We start from the raw sequence: 27,310 nt of genomic DNA on the forward strand, positions 1-27,310 counted from the left end.
GGGGCGGGTTATCAGGAATTTGTTTACGTTGGACTTGAAGACATCCTTGGCTTTTATATAGATAGAGAATTGCATCTACTTCCGCACAAATCTACTCGGACTTTGTTATACGCATTCTCATTTTTTGTATATATTGTTGTGTTCTTCAATCAGCAATGTTAGTAATCTATCCAATAATCCTAATAATAGTAATCTCTACGACATTCCTCGATTCTTATGTTAGATAATGGCAACGTTAAAAGTTAAATTAGTTATTATATATCTACCTATCTATCCAGTGATATTGTTAAAATATTGGAAGAATAGAATTGGTCTGGAATGTAACAATGAGTTCTAGCTGAAGATGTTTACATAAATAAACTTAGACCAATAAACAACCACCAAGTTAAATGAATGCTAGCACCTCCCCACTGCGACCGCTTAACCACACAAAATCGTACTTCCCCCTCCTCCCCAATTCCTACTCTCTTCCTTTGTTACATGATAAGGGCTGTCCCCTTTTCATGTAAGTATAAAAATGGAGAATTTAGTTTAAAATGAAAATGAAATAGCAATAGACAAATTCGAACCTCGTAATTTAGTTTAGAAATAGATTACGTGTGAGAATTTAAAAATGTAAAACAAACATTTGTTTAGAATATAGATAAATATTTCAAGGAAAGAATGTGAACAGTCAAGTTTGTTATGAAATTTTAAATTGAAAGAATGCAGCTTATAAGATAATGTTTTTAACATATTGGAAAAATAGGTTACTGAATATAGGAAAAGTTTTCGACACGTATGTCCAAAACACGTGAAAGAAGGCACATGTTTTAACATGTGTATGACGTCACGGAAAATAGAAAGTTCTAGGAATAGAGAAAAAACTTGTTGGTCAGTCAGTGAGAAAACTCAGAGAGAGTCAGTCGTCTAGTCAGGCGTCTAGGAAGCGAGACGTCACTTCAAGTAAAAATGTGAGACTTTGAATTCTTGGTGATGGAAACACGGCCGTGTGACGAAATAAACCATCAAGTGTTTTTTGTAAAGCTCGTCTTGTCTTATGATTCTTACAAAAAGGTAAAGTCCAATTGTATTATATATTTGTGTTTACATACACGTCTCAACATCATCATGTCTACACAATGTCCGAACTGTCTGAACACTATGTCATCACTCAAAGAGCTTTCTTCTTCTACACGTCTAAGGAATGAACATTTTAATATATAAGAATCTCTCCTAACATGAACAATATCTATCTAGTCTCTTACAACATCTCAATCTCTCCCTGAGTCTTCAACATCCCTCTTAAAATCTCTCTCTCAAGACAAACACTTATAATAAGACTCTTCTAAGACTGTGCGTATAATAAGACTCTCTTTAAAATGAAACACACTGCAACACCTTCACCACACTTCCCTCCAAACCCCTACTGTTTAAAGTTACATTAGTCATTATAGATTGATCTATCTGTCTATCGATCTATTTATCTACCTATCAAATGATACTGTTGAACTAGTTTATATTGGAAGTTGTTTATTGTTTACAGAATAGAATTGGCTTGGAATATAACAATAATGTCTACCTAAAGATGTTTACAAAAATTAGCTAAGTTAAATGTAAACAAAATAACTAGATTGGCCTTCAACAGTTGCGTACGTGACAGAGGTCACACGTTAGTGAGACGTGTGCTTTTGATGATGACGTAACGCAACTGGCAGGTCTAGAAGTCAAGAAGATTAGATTTCAGTGTTTGAGTTTAGTCAGCAAAGTGAACAGATACGCTTTAAGTCTGGGAAGCGGGGCTTGAAAGAAACAAGCAATGTAGACACATAAGCAGACTCCTGTTGGAGACCGACTAAAACAGCCTGAAATAAATTTATATTTTATAAAATAAAATATAAAGTCGTTGTCTAGTGATTCATAAGAGAAAAAAATTCAGGTGTCTGTAATCGTTTATGGTGTTGGTTGTTGCATGTTTTATCACAGAGCCCAGCAGTGAAGACAGAAGGACTACAGAGAAAGAAAAAAGGTTTTGTTGTGTCCGGAGAAATGGGTTCTCGAAATCATGGAATATTTGAATGATAAGTAAAGAAGCTCATTTCAGGTTAAATATTATTTATTACAATTGAAACAAATTATATTTACAGTACGCTATGCGCGTGTTAGCGCAGCTGTAGGTGTGTCAGAAATTTCGTGAAAAATATTGAATACTTCCACCCCGTTTTTCCAAACTTATAACTCCTCGAAAAATGTAATTCAAGCCCTAATTTTTTTTTTCAATTAAAGGTGCTAGGACCAAGGTTTCATTAAAAAAAAAACAAACAACGTGTTTTGTTTTTGTTTTTTTTTAGGTTTTAAACTTCGGACTTTACAGGTAAATTTCTAAAAAACACTACTTTTTTGTTTTAAATTTGAATATATTATTTATTGATCTTTAATCTTCAATTTGTGATATATAACACTTTGGGGAGTGAATTAATTATTTACTTTTTAATAGACATTTCAAAATGGGAGGCGTGAATTAATTCGACCCTCTGTCTTTGCAAGCTTATAACTACTCGAAAAATGTAATTCAAGCCCTAATTTTTTTTTCAATTAAAGGAGCAAGGACCAAGGTTTCATTTAAAAAAAGACAAAAGAAAAAACAAACAACGTGGTTTAAAAAGAAAAAGGCTTTAAACTTCGGACTTTACAGGTAAATTTCTAAAAAAAACACTACTTTTTTTGTTTTAAATTTGAATATATTATTTATTTATTTTGAAAATGGGGGGGGGGGGCGTGAGTTAAAAAAAACGTTTGTCTAAAATATTATATTCAGTTTATTGGAAAGAGCATAAAATTTCACATTGACCCTGAAAATATTGTAAAAATTGAATCAATAGAAAAATTTTTATAGATTTTTAAAGTTTAAAACTTGAAAAATACTGAGCTCGTAAAATTCAATTAATTCCATTACTGTTTTAAAAAAATATTTCTATCATTTTTAAAACAACTTTAATAGTTTATTTTGGAAGTATAATCCATAAAGAAAATAAACAACCCACTTTTAAAAGAGAAATTACCAGTTTTTTATATTTTATTCGCAGTTTCGTGTTAGGGGTGTCAAAAATTCCTACAAAAATTCTGATACACCTAGCTCAGCTGCCATATTGTCCAATTTTTTTTCAGGAACTCTCTGGTCTTAATCTTTCTTCTACATAAGGGCAATAACTCTTACTTTCTTTTATTAGAGTTATTTCCCCTTTAACTTTTGATCGCTATAACAGGTATGAAGCATCTTCTTCTTATATATCCACCTTTCCTATAACATGAACATTTGTGATACCCTTTGTAAAACATAAACACATATGATACCCTGCTATACAACATACACCAATTTGATACGTGGCTATACAACACTAGTTATGTCGGTCAGATTCTAGTACATTAGAAAATACCAATGAAAATCACCCTAACCGAAATATTTACCCCCTCCTAACCTTAATAGAAATTTCCACCTCTCAAATCCTACACTTATATCGGCGCCACATCTACGTTAATCAAAGTACAAATTTCCAAGCACATGCATTCCTGTAAAAAAATCTAAATAAAAAAATACATCGATAATAAACTGGGTACTTCTCTATTGTAACCTTAATTAGAAAGCTTACATCTAGGAACGTTCCTTTTTCAATAAAGTGAACTATACTGAAAACATCGAAATCATACACCCCATGCTCCAAATTCTGTAATCTTTGCATTTCGGAAGTTGTTAAGATTATTACATCCCCTTCAAAATGAAAATACCATTAATACAAAAAATGAACTATTTTCGAACTGTAAACATATGAAAACACTTGAATACAGCCAGTTTGATATCACCTAGCTAGATTTAATAGCGCGTAAAACTATTTTCGTAGAAAAATCTGTGTAATAAAATTCCCCTTATAAATTTTCTAGGTTTTATCTAAAATCAAACACTATTATTTCTGCTTCCGAACTCTGTAATGTTTAAAAATTTGCATTTACAAATTAAACTTTAGCTTAGATTTTCTCCATTCTCTTTGATATCTTTATAATAATAATAACTCCTACAGCTGGCTTTTGCAATTAAGACTTAATTGTCACATTAATTATTGATTACTATTGCAATACTGCTGCCTGCGCTTTCTCACTGCGCTGTTCAGTCTCTTACGTTGCATATAGTATAAACCCCTCCCCCATAATATACTAATTAGAGCAGGTTTTCTTAGTAATTTTCAGAATTATAATCTAGTTCAGATGCAATCCCACAAAAAGATTGTATTTTTATTGTAAAAATTGTCTGCACTTGTCTTCCTCTTTTTTATTACTACGAACGTTTTTTGAATTAATTTAATTTATTTTAAATTAATTTAATCAATTAAAAAGTATTTTAAGTAAAAGCAGTTTGTTTATTTGAGTAGCTTTCTAATTCATTTTAATATTAAATTATAGTAGAACCCTGAGATACAGCATTAACAACAAGTAACAAAATACAGTACAGTATATGATACACATGTATATAATCAAATAACATTATAAATGACACCGTAAGGCGGGGCAAATACAGTAACAAGGAGCCAGAAAAACATTGTATTCCACATCGTAATCTGAAAAAAACATATTCTTGGGTCATCGTATCCCGGAGTTCTACTGTACATTTATTTTGATATACCTTTGAATATACTTTCCTTTATAACTATAACAACCCTTTTTATAATTATAAATTTAGATACAATCCCAACCCACACTTCCTTTCAGCTAGCATCAAATTATATTCATAAATTTTAAACTTTGTATTCTTTTCCCTTCATTCCGCTGTTTCTTATCTCTCGCCATTTCTCATTCATTTTTTATGGTCTAATATCAACCCGATGTAAATGTGTCTGGGTTAAGGTGACCTTCACAACCCAATTACCATTACTTATTAGTCTAGATAAAATATTGTATATTTCATTTATATTTTAACATTTGATGAGACCCTTCGAATTTTCTTCTTCTCTCATAGTAGGCCTATATTCTATTATAATTTTAATATTTTTAATACTTTTTAATATATTAATTTAAAATATATTAATTAAAATATATTAATTAAAAATATATTGATTTAAAATATGATTTAAAATATAATGATTTAAAATATAATGATTTAAAATATAATGATTTAAAATATATTAATTTAAAATATATTAATTTAAAATATATTAATTTAAAATATAATGATTTAAAATATATTAATTTAAAATATATTAATTTAAAATATAATGATTTAAAATATATTGATTTAAAATATAATGATTTAAAATATATTGATTTAAAATATAATCATTTAAAATATATTAATTTAAAATTGTATGAGTAAATTTAAGTAAACTTTATCTTGCAAACTTTTCAGAAAAATCTTTCAATTTTATCTTATCGCACTTTTTGGATTACCTTGTATGCATACATTTGAACATAAAAAAAACTCCCTACTTCGTCTGGACTATACCATTCATCATTGGCTTGGATCTTATGATTGTGTATATATTTTTCTGCTTTGAACATAAAAAAACTCCCTACTTCGTCTGGACTATACCATTCATCATTGGCTTGGATCTTATGATTGTGTATATATTTTTCTGCTTTGAACATAAAAAAACTCCCTACTTCGTCTGGACTATACCATTCATCATTGGCTTGGATCTTATGATTGTGTATATATTTTTCTGCTTTGAACATAAAAAAACTCCCTACTTCGTCTGGACTATACCATTCATCATTGGCTTGGATCTTATGATTGTGTATATATTTTTCTGCTTTGAACATAAAAAAACTCCCTACTTCGTCTGGACTATACCATTCATCATTGGCTTGGATCTTATGATTGTGTATATATTTTTCTGCTTTGAACATAAAAAAACTCCCTACTTCGTCTGGACTATACCATTCATCATTGGCTTGGATCTTATGATTGTGTATATATTTTTCTGCTTTGAACATAAAAAAACTCCCTACTTCGTCTGGACTATACCATTCATCATTGGCTTGGATCTTATGATTGTGTATATATTTTTCTGCTTTGAACATAAAAAAACTCCCTACTTCGTCTGGACTATACCATTCATCATTGGCTTGGATCTTATGATTGTGTATATATTTTTCTGCTTTGAACCGAAATACACCATGGAATTTCTTTTTTTAATCTTTGCTTCTTTTAGAGCTTTCATATGAACTTTTTAGTGTTTCAGTGTATGTACTAAATAGTAAAACTTATGACTATAAACATTATTTTTTTAAGAAAAAATTATTTTGATGCGATGAGCAATGGATTAGGGATTAAAAAAAAAATTTTGTATTCCTTGTCGAATAATAAATTTTTCGTAATTTTTGTTTCATTTACAGAATTTAATTCCAAATTTTCAAATATATATATATATATATATATATATATATATATATATATATATATATATAAAACACGGAAATTACATAATTGTCGATGCAATAATTTATTTCAACCTTATGGTATTTTCAAGCATCTAAACTAGACAATTACATTTTTGATACTGAAATAAAGAAAGAAAAAGAATCGGGCCTCGACCGTCAAAAAACCAGAGGGGGTGGTAGTAGCAATCCACTTAATACGTTTTATAGAGAGGGTGGGAGGGATTAAAAAAAAAACATTATGACACTTATAACTGCTGTCCGGTAGCTCGGCGTAACAACCGACACATACACACGCGCGCGCGCGCGCGCGCGCAACACACACACACAATATACACACACACAATATACACACACACATACACACACACATACACACACACACACACGCCCCTAAATATGCACGTTCTTACACGTAAATGCCTTGACACGCGTTTACTAACCTAGGAGGAAGAGAGAGAAATATACGGATATAGAGAGAAGGAAACAAAACAAACCGTGCGCAAAGGAAAGAGAAGAAGAAAGAAAAAACAAGAGAGCGACCATCCGCTGCCTGTCGTATGGTTTCATCAGTCTAGAATCCCCGAGAAAGAGAAGGGAAAGAAAATGGAGATTATACGCGCGTCTTAGAGTCAATTGAGTCATGGAAAGCAAGTCTATTAAAAGATAATAAAAAAAAAAGTTTATATACAAAGTTTTAAAACTATCTGTATGTTATCGTGTTAAAATTAGTTAGAAATAAATATTATCTTATAATACATTTAAATATTGTAATATAATACTATGAATTTAAAAAATTGAGTCTTATGTATTTAGTATATTTTTATGTAATTAATTTTATTGGTGATTATAGCGGTCGTTGTAATTTTTCTCACTAATATTTCACTTCCTAATTGATTAAGATGCAAAAAAATTGCATTATTAGTCGCCCCCAATTCCATAGGACGTATATAGTTTCGGTTAATATATACTTTTATTCATTCCGTACACAAAAGTACTTTCATGTACGCATAAAGAAATGAATAAAATAGTTATTATTTTAAAGTTTTGTGTTAATTTATATTAAATCTAATAATGTCTAGTATTTGATCAAATATTACCACATGGAATTTTGGCCCATTCTTGCTTAAGAGACTTCTTCAAAGCTTCCGTATTATCATGAGCTGTAGCGCAGGTCTCCTGCTCTAAGATGGGCCAGACACAAAAGTTCAGAGGGTTTAAGTCTGGAAATGGAGGAGGCCACACTTCCTTCCTCCAAAAAGCAGGAGAGTGACTCATTTTGTTTGCAGTGTGAGAGAGCACACCGTTCTGTTACAATGTGTAGGGCTAGGTGTAAGAGAATTTTTGTAGGAATTTTTGACACCCCTAACACGAAACTGCAAATAAAATATTTTAAAAATTCGTAATTTCTCTTTTAAAGGTGGTTTGTTTATTTTCTTTATGGATTATACTTCCAAAATAAACTATTAAAGTTGTATAAAAAGTAATAGAAATATTTTTTTAAAAAACAGTAATTAAATTAAATGAATGTTACGAGTTCAGTATTTTTCAATTTTTAAGCTTTAAAAATCTATCAAAATTTTTCTATTGATTCTATTTTTACGATATTTTCAGGATCAATGTGAAATTTTATGCTCTTTCCAATAAATCGAATATAATATTTTAGACAAACGTTTTTTTTTAATTCACGCCCCCCCCCATTTTCAAATGTCTATTAAAAAGTAAATAATTAATTTATGTACCAAAGTTTTATATATCACAAATTGAAGATAAAAGATCAATAAATAATATATTCAAATTTAAAACAAAAAAATAGTGTTTTTTAGAAATTTACCTGTAAAGTCCGAAATTTAAAACCATGTTGTTTGTTTTTTGTTTTGTTTTTTTGTTTTTTTTTAATGAAACCTTGGTCCTTGCTCCTTTAATTGAAAAAAAAATTAGGGCTTGAATTACATTTTTCGGGGAGTTATAAGCTTCGAAAGATAGCGGGTGGAATTATTCAATATTTTTCACGAAATTTCTGACACTGCTAGTGTAGGGCCTATCCTTGAAATGCTTCTTCATCTCGACATTTGCAGGAGTTAAAAATATCCTTGATGGACGAGTTTGCATTAATTTTTGTGCTTTCTTTAACAAAAATGAGAGGTGATCTAACCATTACAGAGGTTTTTGGCGACGGAAAGCAGATTTCACGGAATAGGAAATGCTATCCAATCCGCGCTCAGCACTCTTTGCCAAAATTCTGCGAGTTGAATTAATATTTCATATTTTCATATTTAAGTGTATTTTACGACCGGGCAAAACCGGGTGCCTTCTCCCCTCCCCCCGCGGTAGTATCATATCTTTATTTACCATGAATTACTTCCTCCTCCTCCTCCTCCTCCTCCTCCTCCACCTCCTCCTACTACTCCTCCTCCTCGATACACCTAAAAACAAATAATGATAATATTCGGTCACGTAAAAGTAATTAGATCAACTAGTGATTAGAGGGGGAAAAAAAACATTGTGAAATTGAAAAGAACCAATGAAACGTATCGAATTGTCAGTTTCATCATATTGTTGTGCACGCACCAGTCGCACCACACCAGTCGCACCATCTTGTAGGTTTCTCATTTCATAGGTTTTCATCAATAAATGGGGTTGTCCCAATCGGTGTTTTACAGTGTCTAGATACTACGAATTTGTTGTCAGATTTGAAACTAGCCAAAAGTGCCCGCATTTTATCCCCCCCACCCCCACCCCGTCGTAAAATACGCTTAGATTTATTTTAATTCATTCAGATTTTGTATTTAATATTACAGAGCCTATTCTCTACTGGATATTATATATATATATATATATATATATATATATATATATATATATATATATATATATATATATATATATATATATAGAAGCAGCTATATTTATATATAATATATATATAGAAGCAGCTATATTTACCCACGCGCGCACGCATATATATATATATATATATATATATATATATATATATATATATATATATATATATATATATATATATGCGTGCGCGCGTGGGTAAATATAGCTGCTTCTTTTAAAAATCTTAAAATGTTCGTCACGAACTTTTGTTGTTTTTCTATTTTATTTTCATGCGACTGTCCGCCATTTTGATTTGGATGGCTACAATGTAAGAGTTAGTATATATATATATATATATATATATATATATATATATATATATATATATATATATACTAGTGGGACCTGGGCCCCAGGTCCCACTAGTATATATACCATTCACATGTAATACATTGTTGGCATTCTGTAGATGTTCAGCGTAAATGGAGACGCTCCGATATTAATGTAGCTCTTTTTTTAAAACTGCAAAAGTATTTATCTAAGCTAGCAGGTACGCCCGGCGTAGCCCGGGCATAAGGTATTGTTACAGATGGTCTTTTGCGTCCTGTTTATTTTACTTATTTATTTGTTCGCTTACTTTTATAGAATCGATATACTTGTGTATGTGTGTGTGTGTGTGTGTATGTGTGTGTGTATGTGTGTGTGTGTTACGAAATGGTTTTTGCATCCTATTTATTACTTCTTTATTCTTCTACTTATGAAACGTTCCTGTTGCTATTCTCTTTTACTCGTTTCTTTTACTTCTAAGGGTATTTTTACTTCTAAGGGTACTTTTAAAGTTTGTGTGTTCTTACATATATGTTCTTACTTATATGGGTGTGTGTGTGTGTGTGTGTTTCATCCTTACACCGTTTCTTGCCTTGAAGGGTCTCGATGTGTATGTGCAAATATATAATGTGTACATACCTGCTTGCGTTGTCCAGCAGATGATATCTTCTTTTCGCTGGGCTGCCATCTCATGGGGAGTGGTCGCTGCTGCAGATGCATCGATAACACGAGATGGATTTGAAGCTTCAATTCTTTTATTAAAGGCAAGCCTATCATGGACCCTGGTTGCTGCGGAGAGACCCTAATCTTCTGTCTGTTCAATCTGCAGGCAAAAACCAACTCTCACATGTGTTCGTCAACCGGAAGCCTACGACCACAATTCCCGTTTTACCCCTAATTTCCGGTGCACACACATATATATATATCATAACTCATACACACATATATATCATAACTCATACACACACATATATATATATACCATAACTCATACAGGTTTTTGTCTCAGTCATCGCCACACCTTGATAAACAATCTTATTTCTAATTGCCTTTGTGTGCCTTAGTGAACCACTTCATCTCCATTACCTTCTTACAAACCTCATTTGCTGTACTTTGTTGTGATGATCAACTATTTTCTCTTTTTCTTATAGTTTTTCCTCTTTTTATCTTTAATAACTTCTTAACATATTTTTGGTTGGGGGGGGTCTACAATATCATAGGTGAAAGTCATAAGGAGTGGCAGTTGCCCAAGTATTGATCAAAGTTGATCTCTTCAATTCGCTATCCAGCTGCTTTCTATTGATCCAAATTGTAGTTAGTTAATATAACAGTTTTGGACACCGGAATTTCGCCTAAGCACTTAATATAGCCACATTCCATATGGCACATGGGTTTCAGTCATTTATTTAGCAAACTGTTTCCCTATTAATCATATATATTTGTAAATATGCTGAACTAATATCGAATAAATTATATTTTCAATGAAAGAGGGAAACGCAAGAAAATGAAAACCTTATATAATCTTTCTATGTGCCGTGCTTTGGGGTAATTGCGCCAAGTCTAGGGTAATTACATCAAGCCCAGTAATAATCCTGCTTAAATATTATAAAAAAGACGATGTTAAAAAAATCGGAAAAACCAAAACCAAAACGGAAATAAAATGGTATAAATAAACCTGTTGGATCGAACTTGCAATCTTAAGATAACAATGCTGTGTGTAGGGGGGGGGTAAACTAAAGAATAAGCGAAGCAATAAAAAAACGTTGCCCGGGTGTTTAAAGGTGTAAAAGAAAAAAAAAATAGTTTTTGTCGGGAGGTGGGATTGAACCCGGAAGCCTTGACGCGGAAACAAAAGCCAACCACTTAACCGTCTCGACCACAAGTGAGAGCAATTGCTTAGTGTGTTAAGTTAAGGCTTATAAAGCGAGTGACAGAGGTTTGATTGACAGGAAGACGCTAAATAATGAGGTCATCGCGGGATCATTACAATGACGTGGCAGTATTTTTAGCTTTCACTTCCCCCAGAGTATGGTGTGGGGGGGGGGCAGCTCCCCATTTAAAGGGGATTGTGCAAATTGAATAGCAATTGTCTGATATAAGGAGAAACTCCGCATTGATTAAAAGCTGATTGCTTTCTGGACGTTTTGGCGCAAAAGCCGAGAACATGCAACGATCAAATTTATTTTCACTTTATTTATACTAAAACGCAGGACAAACAGGCAACACGGCGAAATAACGCGAATCTCATAAAAGTCGACGCAAATAAATCTAGAGGTGACGCGTGTTCCCAAATCTTTGATATTATTATCTAGGGGCTATATAAACACTTCTAAGTGATAGTAATCCACCCACCCCGGGACCGTCGGCGAAAAAAGCCTTTTCGAGACATACAAAAATGCATGCACCGCATTTACCTTTTATATATATACTAGCGGGGGTACCTGGCGTTGCCCGGGTGTTTCGACGAGGTGTTTGTGCTCTTAAATAAAAAGAAACCCGGGGGGGGGGGGATAAAAAAAAAGTTTTGGTAAGTTGGTAGGATCGAACCCGAAGCCCTGAGGCGAAGTTTGAAAATAAAATGTGAAAAAAAAAACATGAACCGTTCGGCCAGCCAGAATGAGTTACTGAAAGATGTTTGAATTTATTTAAGTAAGAACAAAATTGACAGGTGCCCGCACGGAAGTCGTAGAGTTAAGATTTTGTGCGAGCGTTACGACGACGATGATGATGACGTAAGCAATAGCTATTCAGCAATTGTTTTTAATGAGGTCAATGACCAGGTTTTGTTTGTTATAAGCGAAGTAAAAAAAAAAGAAAACATAAAAACGAACGTTAAAACTTAAGCGGGGGGGGGGAATGAAAACATCGATAAAAAACACAAAAAAAAACTAACGTAAGGCAAACGAACAATGTTAAATGTAAAAATCTGAAAAAGAAAAACAAACGTTAAAAAAAAAAAAAACACGTGAAAAATGGCTTAAATAAGCCTGTTTCGATATTAAAATTTAAATCTTTCATCTCTGTCGTCTTTCTGGACGCTTTACCACCTCTCTCAATCTTGCATGACACTTTGCAGGTGTCGAACACTTTCAAATCTTGTTTCCTGTAGCAGATTATTGATGTAGGTCATTCTTCTTCTAACACGGTTTGGGTGTCCATCTGTTGGTATCCAGAGAACCAGCTTGCTGGCTTCCTCTTCGCTGTGTCTCATGCAGTGACCGGCTACTCTCATCCTTTTCTGCTGTACTTTCACTGATACTGGTGGAAAGTCACGATAAAGCTGTTGGTTTGCTCCGTGGCTCCTCCATGATGTATTGAGGGCCATCCTGAGCATCCGTGTGTAACAGCCATCCAGTCTCTTCTTAGAAAACGACTGTTTCTACTGTGGCAACAAAGAGTCTTACTTTCAACTTTTCTGAGAAAGTGGATGACCATATCTTCCTCAACTTATGACGTGTGCTCCGTGCCAGTGCTTTTCTCACTTCAAAATCTTTTTCAGTGGTAACCCCATGACTAGAATGCAATGAATCACTAAATCTTATAAAGATGGCAAAAAAAAAACTGTCTAAAAACTATTAACTGTTGCGAAACTCAACTCCAATTCTTAAATTGTCAGTAAACTAACTCAAACTATATTGCGCTCTGTGTCTGGTTCTTTGTTCCAGTTACTGCCACACCTTGATCAACAATCCTGTTTTTTTGTGAACAACTTTTTCCTGCCCGTCTTTCTACTTACCACACTTCTTATACTTTTCTTCTTCTGTTCAGCTTGTTTCCTATTTTTTTTTAAATCACTTCTTAACACTTTGAGGGAGGGAGGGGGGGGGCGCACATAGTATCACATTTGTGACATCATCCAATGTGCATGGTAACAAAACAAACGACAAAATCTGAAGCCGAACAAACTATAAATGTGGAAAAAGGATGAATTTATTGTACAATAAACAAGGTGAAATGATTTTACAATTTTGAAAAAAAAAAATTTTGAAAAAAAAAAAAAAAAATTTTGAAAAAAAAAAAAAAAAAATTTTGGAAAAAAAAAAACAAAAAAATTTGAAAAAAAAAAAAAAACCAAAAAAAAAATTTTTTTTTTCTCCGAAGAATTTAGCAATGTCGTCACCAAGGAATGAATTTTTGTAACAAACACAGCACACAAATTTGTACAATTTTTCTTTTTCTTTTTAAATATTAAGAATGGTTTTTATCCAAAATTCCCACATATATTAAACAAACAAAAAAAAAAAAGAAAGAAAAATCCATGCGATGTACGTATCCACGAAGAAACAAAAATATCATATTCTAAAAATCCATGAAACTTGATCAACTAGTTTTGTTTGTTTTTTTTTTGATAGGAAAATCAAATGCTAGGAGTAACAAAAGAGTGACTGTCCCGCCTGCCATTTTGATAAAGAAATCTTAAAAACATGGAAGATAACCCAACAATAATTCAATGCCTACTAATTCCCCATTAACCACTTCGAAATTATTTTTTTTATATAAAAATGCAAAACTAATTCATCAATTTACATCATTTTGGAATATATTTTCGTTTTTTCAGATATTTTTCTTTATTTTTGCTTTTTTTTTTTTTAATATAGGGGGAATTCTGAAAAAAAAAAAAAGAAGACATAATGTCCTCCGACCATACCTAAAACACGTAAAAACTGATAAAAAAAAAAAAAAAAAAAAAAAAAAGATGGTGTTTATTCAGAACTGCACTTAGAATGAAAATTTTTATTAAAGAAAATGCAGAAAAGTTGGTTAGGCATTTTCCGCAATTTTCAATCCTACCCAAAGCCGGCCAGAGGATTAGTTGGCCAAAATGTGATGAGACAACAATAACTATGGAAGGCAGTAATTACTGGGGGTACAGTTACAAGACTCAGCATTCCTATCCCGTTGCGATTAACAACCTGACGATGGCCAAATGAATAGTTGGCCGAAACGTCACAAAACAACAACTATAAAAGATGAGGATAATATATATATATATTATTCCTTAATTGGAATTTTTATTTATGAGATGAGCATTTTTATGTTAATTTTATTTTTATTTCGGACTATTAGTTTCATCTTGTATTAGTTGTTGTTTTTTTTTTGTTTTTTTGTTTTTTTATTGGTTCACAACGTTTCGGCCAACTTCCTCTGGCCTTTGTCAGGTGGTAAACCGCGACGGATAGGAACTTCGAATCTCCTAACTGCAATAATAAATAAATGTGGATTTATAAGATCAAAGAATCCAACCTTGATCGCCCTTCGGGGCCCGTGGCGCAGTTGATAGAGACGTTGAATCTCTACGGTTCCAGATGAACATTGTCTGAAGATAGCGGTTTCAATCCCACCCAAAGCGTGCCAGAGGTAATTGGTCAAAAATGTGGTGAGACGACAACAACTACGGATGGCAGTGATGGCTGAGAATGCAGTTAGGAGATTCGAAGTTCCTATCCGTCGCGGTTACCACCTGACGAAGGCCAGAGGAAGTTGGCCGAAACGTTGTGAACCAATAAAAACAAACAAACAACAACTAACAAAGATGAGACTAATAGTCCGAAATAAAAATAAAATTAAGATGAGGATAATAGTCGGTAAATAAATAAAATTTAATTATTGATTATTTGGACGTTTCAGTTCATGTAACCTCTAACAGGTAAATCAAGTTGAACCCACAAATCTGTACTGAATTTCAAACTGAACCCTTTATTTAATCGACAGGGGTATATTGTTCTCGTTCCATCAGCCATGACTGTAAATTTTGAGATAAGGATTGATAATTTGTATAATTTGGACTACTGTTCTCATCTTGGATGTTATTTTAATGTTTCAGTCAACGTAACCTCTAAACTGAACTATTTCTTTAATGATGAGGGGGAGGGTTATAGGTTCATCAACCATGACTGGATGGATGTATTAGAATAAATATTTTATTCAGTTCGTCCTTTAGTTCTTCACGTTCTATAAATGATGCTTATGACAAAGGGGGAAATATTGCTGTTTGTTTTTGAGCGGGTGATAATTTTTTTTTTTTTTGCCCATAAGTTCAGTAATGTAATCAGTTTTCTAAATATTTCTCACCAATTTTCTTTTTCCTTGACAGTTTTCAATTATTCTGTCACCCCGTCTCAACCGTTGCCATTTCCACAACGTTTTGGCTATTGTACCCTCTTCAGGTGTCTTTTGCTGTAGTTTGGAAATTTTCAACTAAACTCCAGTAAAGAAACTTAAGAAAAAAAATAACCGATACAAATTTGTTTGGGAACGAAAATGAGAATAATCCAAAGATTAAAATGTCCAGCTTAGGATTTGCAGAACAAATACTGCTTTCTCTTAAATCAAACCCCTTGCTGATTTTCAATCCAAACCTTAAATCGAAGACTTGCATCAAATCTTTTTTATTTATGGAAATCGCTCCAGGCAAGGCATGAAGGCACTTAATGTAAAGAACTAATAAAATGAATAAATAAATAAAATACCACTACAAAGTCAAAAACTAACTAACGTGTTAGATAGATTTTGAGCTAGAAAACAGCAATTATTTCCTCTTTGTCAGAAACTCTGCTCATGGAATGTGAGAATTAAAAAACAAAAATAAGGAAAGAAATGTTTGGATCATTCTATTGCTCCAGAAAGCACTCGACTCCTGATGCAGTAAATACTTGGGATGTTCACGATCCCCATGGTTCATCTACTTCGTTGACAAGAACCACAGATTGGTTTTTGGTGCTATTAAATACTTCCATCTTTGATTCTCTGTCCTATTCTCAATGAACATTATTTTTTATCTGCCCTTGGTAGGGCACAATATAATTGCATACGAGTAATTGAACACAACTTGCTATTTTACCTGTGCACTAGTGTAGAAATGACGGTTATAGTCAAGATTGTCAGCTCTTTTTAACTTCTTGCTTCTGTTGTCGATTTGGCTGGATAATTAGACATGGTCAAGCGAACAAGAAAGCCGTTCTTAACATGGGGAAAGAAGAGGGGGATTAACATTATCTGAAAGTAAAATAGTCACTAATCAAAAAGGGATCGTATCTTGCTTGTTACTGCTGTCCCATCTATGGAACTTTCTTGAACTTGTATCGGCTATCATTCTGGTCAGATCGAGCGGATTTCTTCCTGAGCATGAACTGCATCTCGAACCATTGCAGTCCAGTTTTGTTAATCTTGGACCAGGTCGCAGGATATGGCTGACTAATCGTGCCAGATTAAAGGTTAACGAGTTTCAGTCAAGAAATAATTGGTGATGGTGTCGATTTGGTAGAAATTCATTATTTAAGAGGACAGCTCAACAAGAGCCTGTTTACGTTGGACGTGAAAACGACCATGTTATAGTCAGCTGGAAAGCAGTTCTGTGGTATTGTGCGGGATTAAAAAGAAAAGCTTTGCTCATAGAATTTTTGTTTAGTTTCAGACACAGATCGAGAGTTAAGGGAAATTGTTGGCAGTGGTTGTAGCTAGACGAGCGTTTGCTGTGGATGTTTTACAGGAGGGGTTACCAGAAAGTGGAGCTCAGTCGAGCATCTGCCATGAACACAACAATGAATCAGAGATAGGCTCGCATTGTCTCTTTTGTGAGGAAGAGGAAGTAGGAAGGAGAAAAGAGCATCGCCCACTAGATTGCGAAGTCGGTTTTGCAGCATGTGACAAGCAAGAAAGTCTGCTCAGAGACGTTCCTCCTCAGATGTGGACACAAAACTCCGTCTTGAGATTTTGTTCTTGGTCGTTTTTAAGTACAATATCAACAAATGATGTAAGCGCATATTTACCCAGAGAAACGACTTCCTATTTTGAAAGTGACCCGTATTGTATACTGACAGGAGTAAATACCTATACTTATATTAGCTATCATCCTGCTTAGATTGAGTCGGCTTCCTCTTAAGCCCGAACTGCGTCTCAAACCATTGCAGCCCAGTTTCGATGACCCCGGGCCAGGTCGCGTAAAATGGCAGCGCTTGCTCAAAGAGATGCGACAGATTGATTTTTAAAAATATGTCGTTATAAGCAAAAACAATATTATTTAATTGTCATGCAAATGTATATTTACCCAGACAAGGTTTGGTTTGGTTGTTTGACGGCATATCAACCCTTTTCGGGTTATTTAATGCCGAATCTAATTATTTGGGAAATAGTATTCCTGTTGCATCCAGTTATTTTGTAGAGGGTTTTTATTCTTCAAACTCTTTGTATCTTCAATCGCTAGTTTGTAGTGTTTGGTTTGGTTGTTTTGTAGTGGATTTTATCGTTTTTGTTCCCTGCCCTGCAGAACATGAATGAGTTTTGCAATGGGAGAGGGAAAAAGGGTTACAGTATTAATGATTGGTACATTTTAAGTTAGAAAACCAGTCAGAAAGTGAGGGGGGGGGAGATAGAAAGAGAAAGGGGGAAATGGGAAGAAGGAACATAGTTAAGTTTTGCAAAAAGTAGAAAAACAAAAAGCATCAATGTCAGGTGCGTTTCGTCTCAGGAAGCCAATATCCTCAGACAGCCTGATCTGGTAGCACCAGGGAAAGAGAAGAGAGAAAGGTTTTAAGGGTATCGCCATCTTGTAAATTATGTTTAACGTCACCTTTCACCCCTTCTTCTCATTTTCGGATAGCTAAAAGAGCTGAATCAGTGGAGAATGTTCCAAATTGTGTTATTCGGATGAGCACGAAGAAATGCTAAAAACAAAAACAAACAAAAAAAAAAAACCCTGAGTGTTTTGTTGTGCCGCTGCGTTCTGTTAGTTCCTTCGTATGACGCATTACTTTATCCCCGGCGAGAATGGTGACTGGAGAGTCTGCAGATGAGGATCGACTTTGTAGAAAAGTCAATGATGTGAGAAGTTGATGGACAAGCGTCTTTTGCTAAGTGTGTCACATGGCGCCGTAACTATTTTGGTGAACTTTCATCAGCTTTAATAATCTGTAAATAAAAAAAAATTATTATATTAGGAGCTTGTGGTGCTTGTGTATTATAAGTCGAAATCTTTAAAAAAAAAATTAAAAATTAGAAATCAAAAGTATTTTAAGTAACAACACGATTATGTACTTAAGCGTCGTGTTGAAATTAAAAAAAAAAAAAATACTATGATAGAGTAAAGAAATACTGGTGCTTCTTGTGGGGGGACCCGTTGTGCAGTTTATATACCGGTTATATAGCTGGATCTCGTCTTTGTAGGCTGCGTGTAGGATCCGGTTATAGGAATAAGCTGTGTGTATAAACCGGTTACTGGAATAGGCTGCGTGTTAGATAAGTTGGATAACTGGAGGTCGTTGTTGCTAGGACAGCGTAATAAAAACAATCAAGGTTCAAAAGAGAGTCGCCAATCTGATAAGCCCTGAACTGGCACCTAAGCTTCAGCCTTTGTCCCATCGACGAAACGTTGCATCCCTCTGGCTGTTCTACAAATGTTTTAATGGTGAATGCTCTGGCGAACTGCAGACACTTGTACCCCCACAACGTAGACAAACCTGACAGGCAGCAAAATCCCACCCCCCCACAGTAGAGATCCCTAAATGTAAAAGTTCTTTCTACTCCAGTAGTTTCTTCCCCAGAACCACTAGACTCTGGAATTCCATTCCAGGTCCCTGTTTCCCCAACTGTACTGACATGCAGAAGTTCAAGTGTAACGTGAACCGACATCTTGCTGCCCAAATCCCAACATAGTGCCCCAGTAGATGTTTCCCCTGATAGTAGCCCCCTACACCAAAGTGGCAATGTGCCTTGTTTGGGGTGAAAATGTAATAAAAAAATAAAAAAATACAATCAACAATGAAAAGTATGTTTTACAGGTACATTTAAGAAGACGTTAAAAATAATAACGTTCAGAAGGAGAACGTAAGAGTCAAGTTAAATATATACATACAAGATGCTTTATTTAACTAGAGAGCGTGAGAACATTAAGAGAGCGTTTTGTGTACACGCGTGTATATATCATATGCTATATATACAGTGATGATCATATTTATTGGCACGGTAAAATAAAAGTTAAATTTTGTCTAATAAATTCTAAAAAAGGGATTAAATTAAAGAAAATAACAAAGTATATTATGTATTTTTAACTGGCCTTTCCGATGCAGCAATCGGATTTTAGAAAAAATAAATAACAAAGGAACAACAAACATAATTGCAAAAAACCCTTGTTCAAAATTATTGGCACGATTTATTTAATAATCAATTGTATAGCCTTTGGCCTTGATTACCTTCCTCAGTCGCTTTTCATAGTTTACAACCAAGTTGTTGCACTAATTTTAGCCCACTCTTCCTGACAATAATCCTCCAATTGAATAAGATTCTTAGGCTTCCTTTGCATTACCCTCAATTTTAATGTTCTCCATAAATTTTCAATTGGATTAAGGTCTGGGCTTTGTGATGGCCACTCCAAAACATTAATATGATTGTCCTCAAGCCATTTCTTAGTCAGTTTAGCCGAATGCTTTGGGTCATTATCTTGCATGAACCACCAACGACGACCAAGTGAGAGCTCTTTAGCAGAGTCTTTCAGGTTTTCATCCAATATTTTAACATAATCTTCCTTTTTTATGCTACCTGTGACCCTGTGACCTTAACAAGTCGCCCTGGTCCAGAGGCAGCAAAGGATCCCCAAAACATCAAACTGCCTCCACCGTGCTTCACTGTGGGTATGGTGTTCTTAGGCAGGAAAGCTTCGCCAGATTTTCTGTAAATATAAGACACTTTATTATGGCCAAATAACTCTATTTTCGTTTCGTCAGTCCATAGAACACGTTTCCAGAATGAAACATCTTTATCAATATGACGTTTTGCAAAGGCTAGCCTTGCTTTCAGGTGCATAGGCTTCAATAAGGTCATCTTTCTCGGACGACATGCTTTTAAACCAGCTCTCTTCAAAACTCTACCAACTGTATGTCGAGATACATTCACTCCAGAGGTGCTCTGTTCATCAACAATCTCCCCAACAGAGATCCTTGGGTTTTGTTTTACTTGTCGAACAATTTTCCGTTCATCTCTTGGGGAAAGAATCCTTTTTCTCCCTCTACCCTCTAAACTCATAACGTGGCCTTGCGATTTGAACTTGGTTTATTATGGCTCTAACAGTGGATTTGGGAAGGTTTAGCTTCTTTGAAATCTTATCATAGCCCTCCCCATTGGTATGGCATGCTACAACAAGCTTCCTGACGTCTTCGCTGTGTTCCTTAGTTTTAACCATGGCGATTGAAAATTATAATTTAGTCACTTATAATAGTTTAAATAAATCGCTATCTAAAAATTATCTGAAAAAAATTATTCACTGAATTAGCGTTAAACAAGCATAATATGGCTATAAAAAAGTTCAGAAAGCACGTAAACCGGAAATTGATTGATATTATACTGATACTAAAAGAAAAACAAAGCCGTGCCAATAATTTTGAACAAGGGTTTTTTGCAATTATGTTCGTTGTTCCTTTGTTATTTATTTTTTCTAAAATCCGATTGCTGCATCGGAAAGGCCAGTTAAAAATACATAATATACTTTGTTATTTTCTTCAATTTAATCCCTTTTTTAGAATTTATTAGACAAAATTTAACTTTTATTTTACCGTGCCAATAAATATGATCATCACTGTATATATATCATATCATATGCTATATATATATATCATATGCTATATATATGATATATATATATCATATGATATATATATATATATCATATGATATGATATATATATATCATATGATATGATATATATATCATATGATATGATATATATATATCATATGATATGATATATATATATCATATGATATGATATATATATATCATATGATATGATATATATATATCATATGATATGATATATATATATCATATGATATGATATATATATATCATATGATATGATATATATATCATATGATATGATATATATATCATATATGATATATATATCATATGATATGATATATATATATCATATGATATATATATATATCATATGATATGATATATATATATCATATGATATGATATATATATATCATATGATATGATATATATATATCATATGATATGATATATATATATCATATGATATATATATATATCATATGATATATATATATATCATATGATATATATATATATCATATGATATGATATATATATATCATATGATATGATATATATATATCATATGATATGATATATATATATCATATGATATGATATATATATATCATATTATATGATATATATATATCATATGATATGATATATATATATCATATGATATGATATATATATATCATATGATATGATATATATATATAATATGATATATATATATATCATATGATATATATATATATAATATGATATATATATATGATATATATATATATATGATATATATATATATATGATATATATATATATATCATATGATATATATATATATCATATGATATATATATATATATATCATATGATATATATATATATCATATGATATGATATATATATATATCATATGATATATATATATATCATATGATATATATATATATATATCATATGATATATATATATATCATATGATATGATATATATATATATCATATGATATATATATATCATATGATATATATATATATCATATCATATGATATATATATATATGATATGATATATATATATCATATGATATATATATATCATATGATATATATCATATGATATATATATCATATGATATATATATATCATATGATATATATCATATGATATATATATCATATGATATATATATATATGATATATATATATATCATATGATATATATATATCATATGATATGATATATATATCATATGATATGATATATATCATATGATATGATATATATATATATCATATGATATGATATATATCATATAATATGATATATATATATATATCATATGATATATATATATATCATATCATATATATATATCATATGATATATATATATATCATATGATATATATATCATATGATATATATATATCATATGATATGATATATATATATATCATATGATATATATATATATCATATGATATATATATATATCATATGATATATATATATATCATATGATATATATATATATCATATGATATGATATATATATATCATATGATATATATATATATCATATGATATATATATATATCATATGATATGATATATATATATCATATGAGATATATATATATATATCATATGATATATATATATATATCATATGATATATATATCATATGATATATATATATATATCATATGATATATATATATATATCATATGATATATATATCATATGATATATATCATATGATATATATATATATCATATGATATATATATATCATATGATATATATATATCATATGATATATATATATCATATGATATATATATATCATATGATATATATATATATCATATGATATATATATATATCATATGATATATATATATCATATGATATGATATATATATATATCATATGATATGATATATATATATATCATATGATATGATATATATCATATGATATGATATATATATATCATATGATATGATATATATATCATATGATATATATATATATCATATGATATGATATATATATATCATATGATATGATATATATATCATATGATATATATATATCATATGATATGATATATATATCATATGATATATATATATATCATATGATATATATATATCATATGATATGATATATATATCATATGATATATATATATATATCATATGATATGATATATATATATATCATATGATATGATATATATATATATATCATATGATATGATATATATATATATCATATGATATGATATATATATATCATATGATATGATATATATATATATATATATATATCTCATGCATGAGTTAATTGTTGTAAGTATGAGCTCATGACACGCACATGTATGAAGTCAGAATGTTCGTTGAAGTGTGTGCATGCGTGTATTAATACGATAGTTCGTAGTATACGTTAAAAGTTCCTTGTGTGTGTAAGAATTTACCTTAACAAGGTAACGCCCTGTCAAGGTGTGGACGTGATTCGGGTGCCACTCACATTGGAGGTTCGAATCGAAGGAAAACATGTCTCGATTGGGAAGAGAAAGAAGAGGGAGAGAAAATGGAAGAGGGAAGTGGAGAGCGCCACCTGTTGGGTAAAGCGGAGGTTATCACAAGGGCGACAACTGATGCATTGTTTAAAAGGTGTATGCATGGATGTGTGTGCGGTTTGCTTAAATGCATGTCAGATTAAAAGACATGTTCCTATGGCACTTCTACACTATTGGGACGAGATTTTGTAGGCGATAAATAAAGTTCTCAGATAAAAAAAACAATCGTTTCGACCGATTTTTTTTCAATTCTAATAAATTACAATGTTAGCTTCCAAACTATGCAGCCGAAATTACCTGAATATTAATGAATTATTAAAAAAAAAAAAACAACTTTGTGTTGGCAGATGAAAAATTGCTGCAATCTTTGTTTAATTTGAACAGAAAATTACCTCCCTTTTGAACTCTCCTGTGTCTTACGATTTTTTTCATCAAATTCTTTTTTTTTTTTTCGTTAATAAATAATTTTCTACCTTATCGACTTTCGTAAGTTTTTTATATAATCATCTGTAACACGCAGCCTATTCCAGTAACTGGTTTATGCACACAGTCTATTCCGATAACCGGATCCTACACGAGGTTTACAAAGAGGGAATCCAGCTATAAAACCGGTATATAAACTGCGCAATGGGTCCCCCACAAGAAGCACCATCATTTTTTTTACTCCATCATAGTATTTTCTTTTTCTAATTTCAACACGACACTTAAGTACATAATTGTGTTGCTACTTAAAACGAGGAATACGTAGATACTATTGTTTTCATGTGAAATTCAGTGTCACGATTTCTGAAAATCTCGTCCCAATTTTGTAGAAGCACCAAAATAATTACAAAAAGAAATAAAATTTATCGATAACGTAGTTTTATCGTATTTGTTTATTTTTGAAGAGTCCTCAAAATCAAGGAGAGGTAACTGTATCAATTTGACCAAATAATTCTAATTTTTGAATGGTCAATATGTACACATGTTTGATTGTGTCTTTTAATTAATTTGGATTATTTAAATAAATTGCTATCATTTGGATTCATGTGATTTTTTTTTCTTAAATAGTTTCTTAAAATACCAGAAAAAAAAAAAAAAAATTAATTCCGTATGACAAACTGACTTATCTCCCCTGCTTCCAGTTAAAAATTCCACCATTTCACATTGTAAAAAAATAGTTCCAACCGGTCTTTTAGTCTATATATACTTTCTGTGTCACGCTTACATCAGAGTCGTTTAATTGTTATGTTTTTTTTTGTTTTTTTTGTTTTTTTTACACAGGCATCACCACATTATCAAGGCCAAGATGCCACTCAAGGATAAGGGTTAAAGAGTGTACAGTAAAAATTGGACAATATACTAACATTAGTAATGAAAATTCGGTAAATTTGATGACATATGGAACAGCTCATCAAGAACTTGTTTACATTAGACTTGAAGACAACCATATTGTAGTCAGCCGGAAAGCAGAAAAACGGAAGACAATTCCACAGACGTGCAGTTCTAAGAAAGAAGCTTTGTTCATGGAATCTACGTTTAGGTTTAGGCACAGATAAAGAGTGGGGGGGAATTATTGATAATGTTTTCAGCTAGACGAGTGTTTCTTGTGAAGGTTTGGCGAGGGGGGACCATAGACTGAAGCTCAGTAGTTCCATTTCTTGTAATAAATAATTTTATCAAGAATTCTTTATAAGTTTTGGTTTCCATCATAGCTGATGGCACTTAAATCATCTATTTTTTTTTATAAATAATTTTATCAAGAATTCTTCATAAGTTTTGGTTTCCATCATAGCTGATGGCACTTAAGTCATCTATTTTTTTTTTATAAATAATTTTATCAAGAATTCTTCATAAGTTTTGGTTTCCATCATAGCTGATGGCACTTAAGTCATCTATTTTTTTTTTATAAATAATTTTATCAAGAATTCTTCATAAGTTTTGGTTTCCAACATAGCTGATGGCACTTAAGTCATCTATTTTTTTTTATAAATAATTTTATCAAGCATTCTTCATAAGTATTATGGCTGAAGGAACTCAAGTTTATATACAGGGTGGCCAAAAAGTCCCAGGACACTGGCCGAAAAGTCCCAGGACACTGGCCGAAAAGTCCCAGGACACTGGCCGAAAAGTAAATTCAATTGTAATTTTCATTTTATATATCAGGGTGGCCGAAAAGTCCCAGGACACTCTATTTTTAATATTTTAATGCTGTTAAATATGATTGATTGCAGCTTTTGCTAGCGTATCAAGGAATTCTCTAAAAAAAATGGCACAAAGAACCTGGAGACGAATAGAATTGCGCAAGAACAACGAGGGCCAACATACTGATCCCCTAGACCACTTAATTACTCTAGTTGTTTTCTGCTTTGTTTCTAATAAAGTTCTCTTTTTTTGTTGAATATATATGTTTTGTGTTTCATTAAAAAATACTGTGTTTTATTAAAAATACATGTATACTGTCCTGGGACTTTTCGGCCACCCTGTATATATATATATATATATTTTTTTTTTTTTTCATAAGTTTTTATTTCGGTTTCGATTCAAGCTAATGCATCCAAGTCATATGGATATATTTTTTTTATTTTTGAAATCGCAACTTTATAAAATATAAAAATCGCAAGAAGAATTAAAACATCATATTTAAGCATACTTTACGACCGGGCTTTACCGGGCGTCCGTGCTAGCTTAGATAAATACTTTCGCAGTTTCAACAAAAAAGCTACAATAATATCAGAGCGTCTCCATTTACACTGAACATCTACAGAATGCCAACATCAATATATTACATATGAATGAGTCCTCTGTGGAATTTCCACAGGTTCTGCTAGTCAATCAGTATTTGTAATTTTTGGATTTTATACTAATTCCGACATGACATGCAAGTAAGTAATAATGTTTTTATTTAAAATGCATCGTTATGCTTTGAAATAAATATATGTAATTAAAAATTATTAGAATTCATTCAATATTGTCGTCGTTATTTATTTTATTACATGGACCGGTTCCGTACACTGCATTGCCATAGCCCTCGAATGCAACACTTTCACACTTCGCACATTGCTGCAAATAAACTACAAGATCCTTCTTACAATAAATTTTATTTATTTATTTATTTTACATAGGAGTCACCACTTGTCAAGGCCCAGAGTCCACTCAAGGATAAGGCTAAAGAGTGTACAGTAGTCAATGGGACAATATCATAGTAATCGTTAGTAGTGGAAATATGGTAAATTGGATCACTTAAGGGGAACGGCTCATCAAGAACTTGTTTACGTTGGACTTGAAGACAACCATATCGTAGTCAGCTGAAAAGCAGAAAAACAGAAGAGAGTTCCACAGGTGTGCAGTTCTAAGAAAGAAGCTTTGTTCATGGAATCTACGTTTAGGTTTAGGCACAGATAAAGAGTGGGGGAAATTATTGATAGTGTTTTCAGCTAGACGAGTGTTTCTCATGAAAATTTAGCAAGGGGGGGGGCCACAGATTGGAGCTCAGACGATCACTTGCCATGAAAATAACAATAAAACAGAGACAGGCTTGCAACATCTCTTCTGTGAGAAAAAAGTTGCAGGGAAGAGAAAAGGGCACCCCCCATACTAGGCTACAAAGTCTATTTT

General features: G+C 32.0%; 1 protein-coding gene across 1 annotated transcript in view; it reads right to left on the reverse strand.

Annotated features, from left to right (window-relative positions):
* Nucleotides 1-16,473: 16,473 nt before the first annotated feature.
* LOC145266319 (integrator complex subunit 15-like) overlaps nt 16,474-27,310 on the reverse strand; it is a 39,476-nt gene continuing 28,639 nt past the window's right edge. The window contains exon 7 of the mRNA XM_080121878.1: nt 16,474-18,465. Within this exon, the coding sequence (XP_079978004.1) occupies nt 18,417-18,465 (49 nt within the window). The 3' untranslated portion in view covers nt 16,474-18,416. The remainder of the gene's footprint in view (nt 18,466-27,310) is intronic.

This window comes from Euprymna scolopes, chromosome 41 (assembly GCF_053919585.1).
Source record: "Euprymna scolopes isolate OS-2025 chromosome 41, ASM5391958v1, whole genome shotgun sequence".
NCBI classification, from domain to species: domain Eukaryota; kingdom Metazoa; phylum Mollusca; class Cephalopoda; order Sepiida; family Sepiolidae; genus Euprymna; species Euprymna scolopes.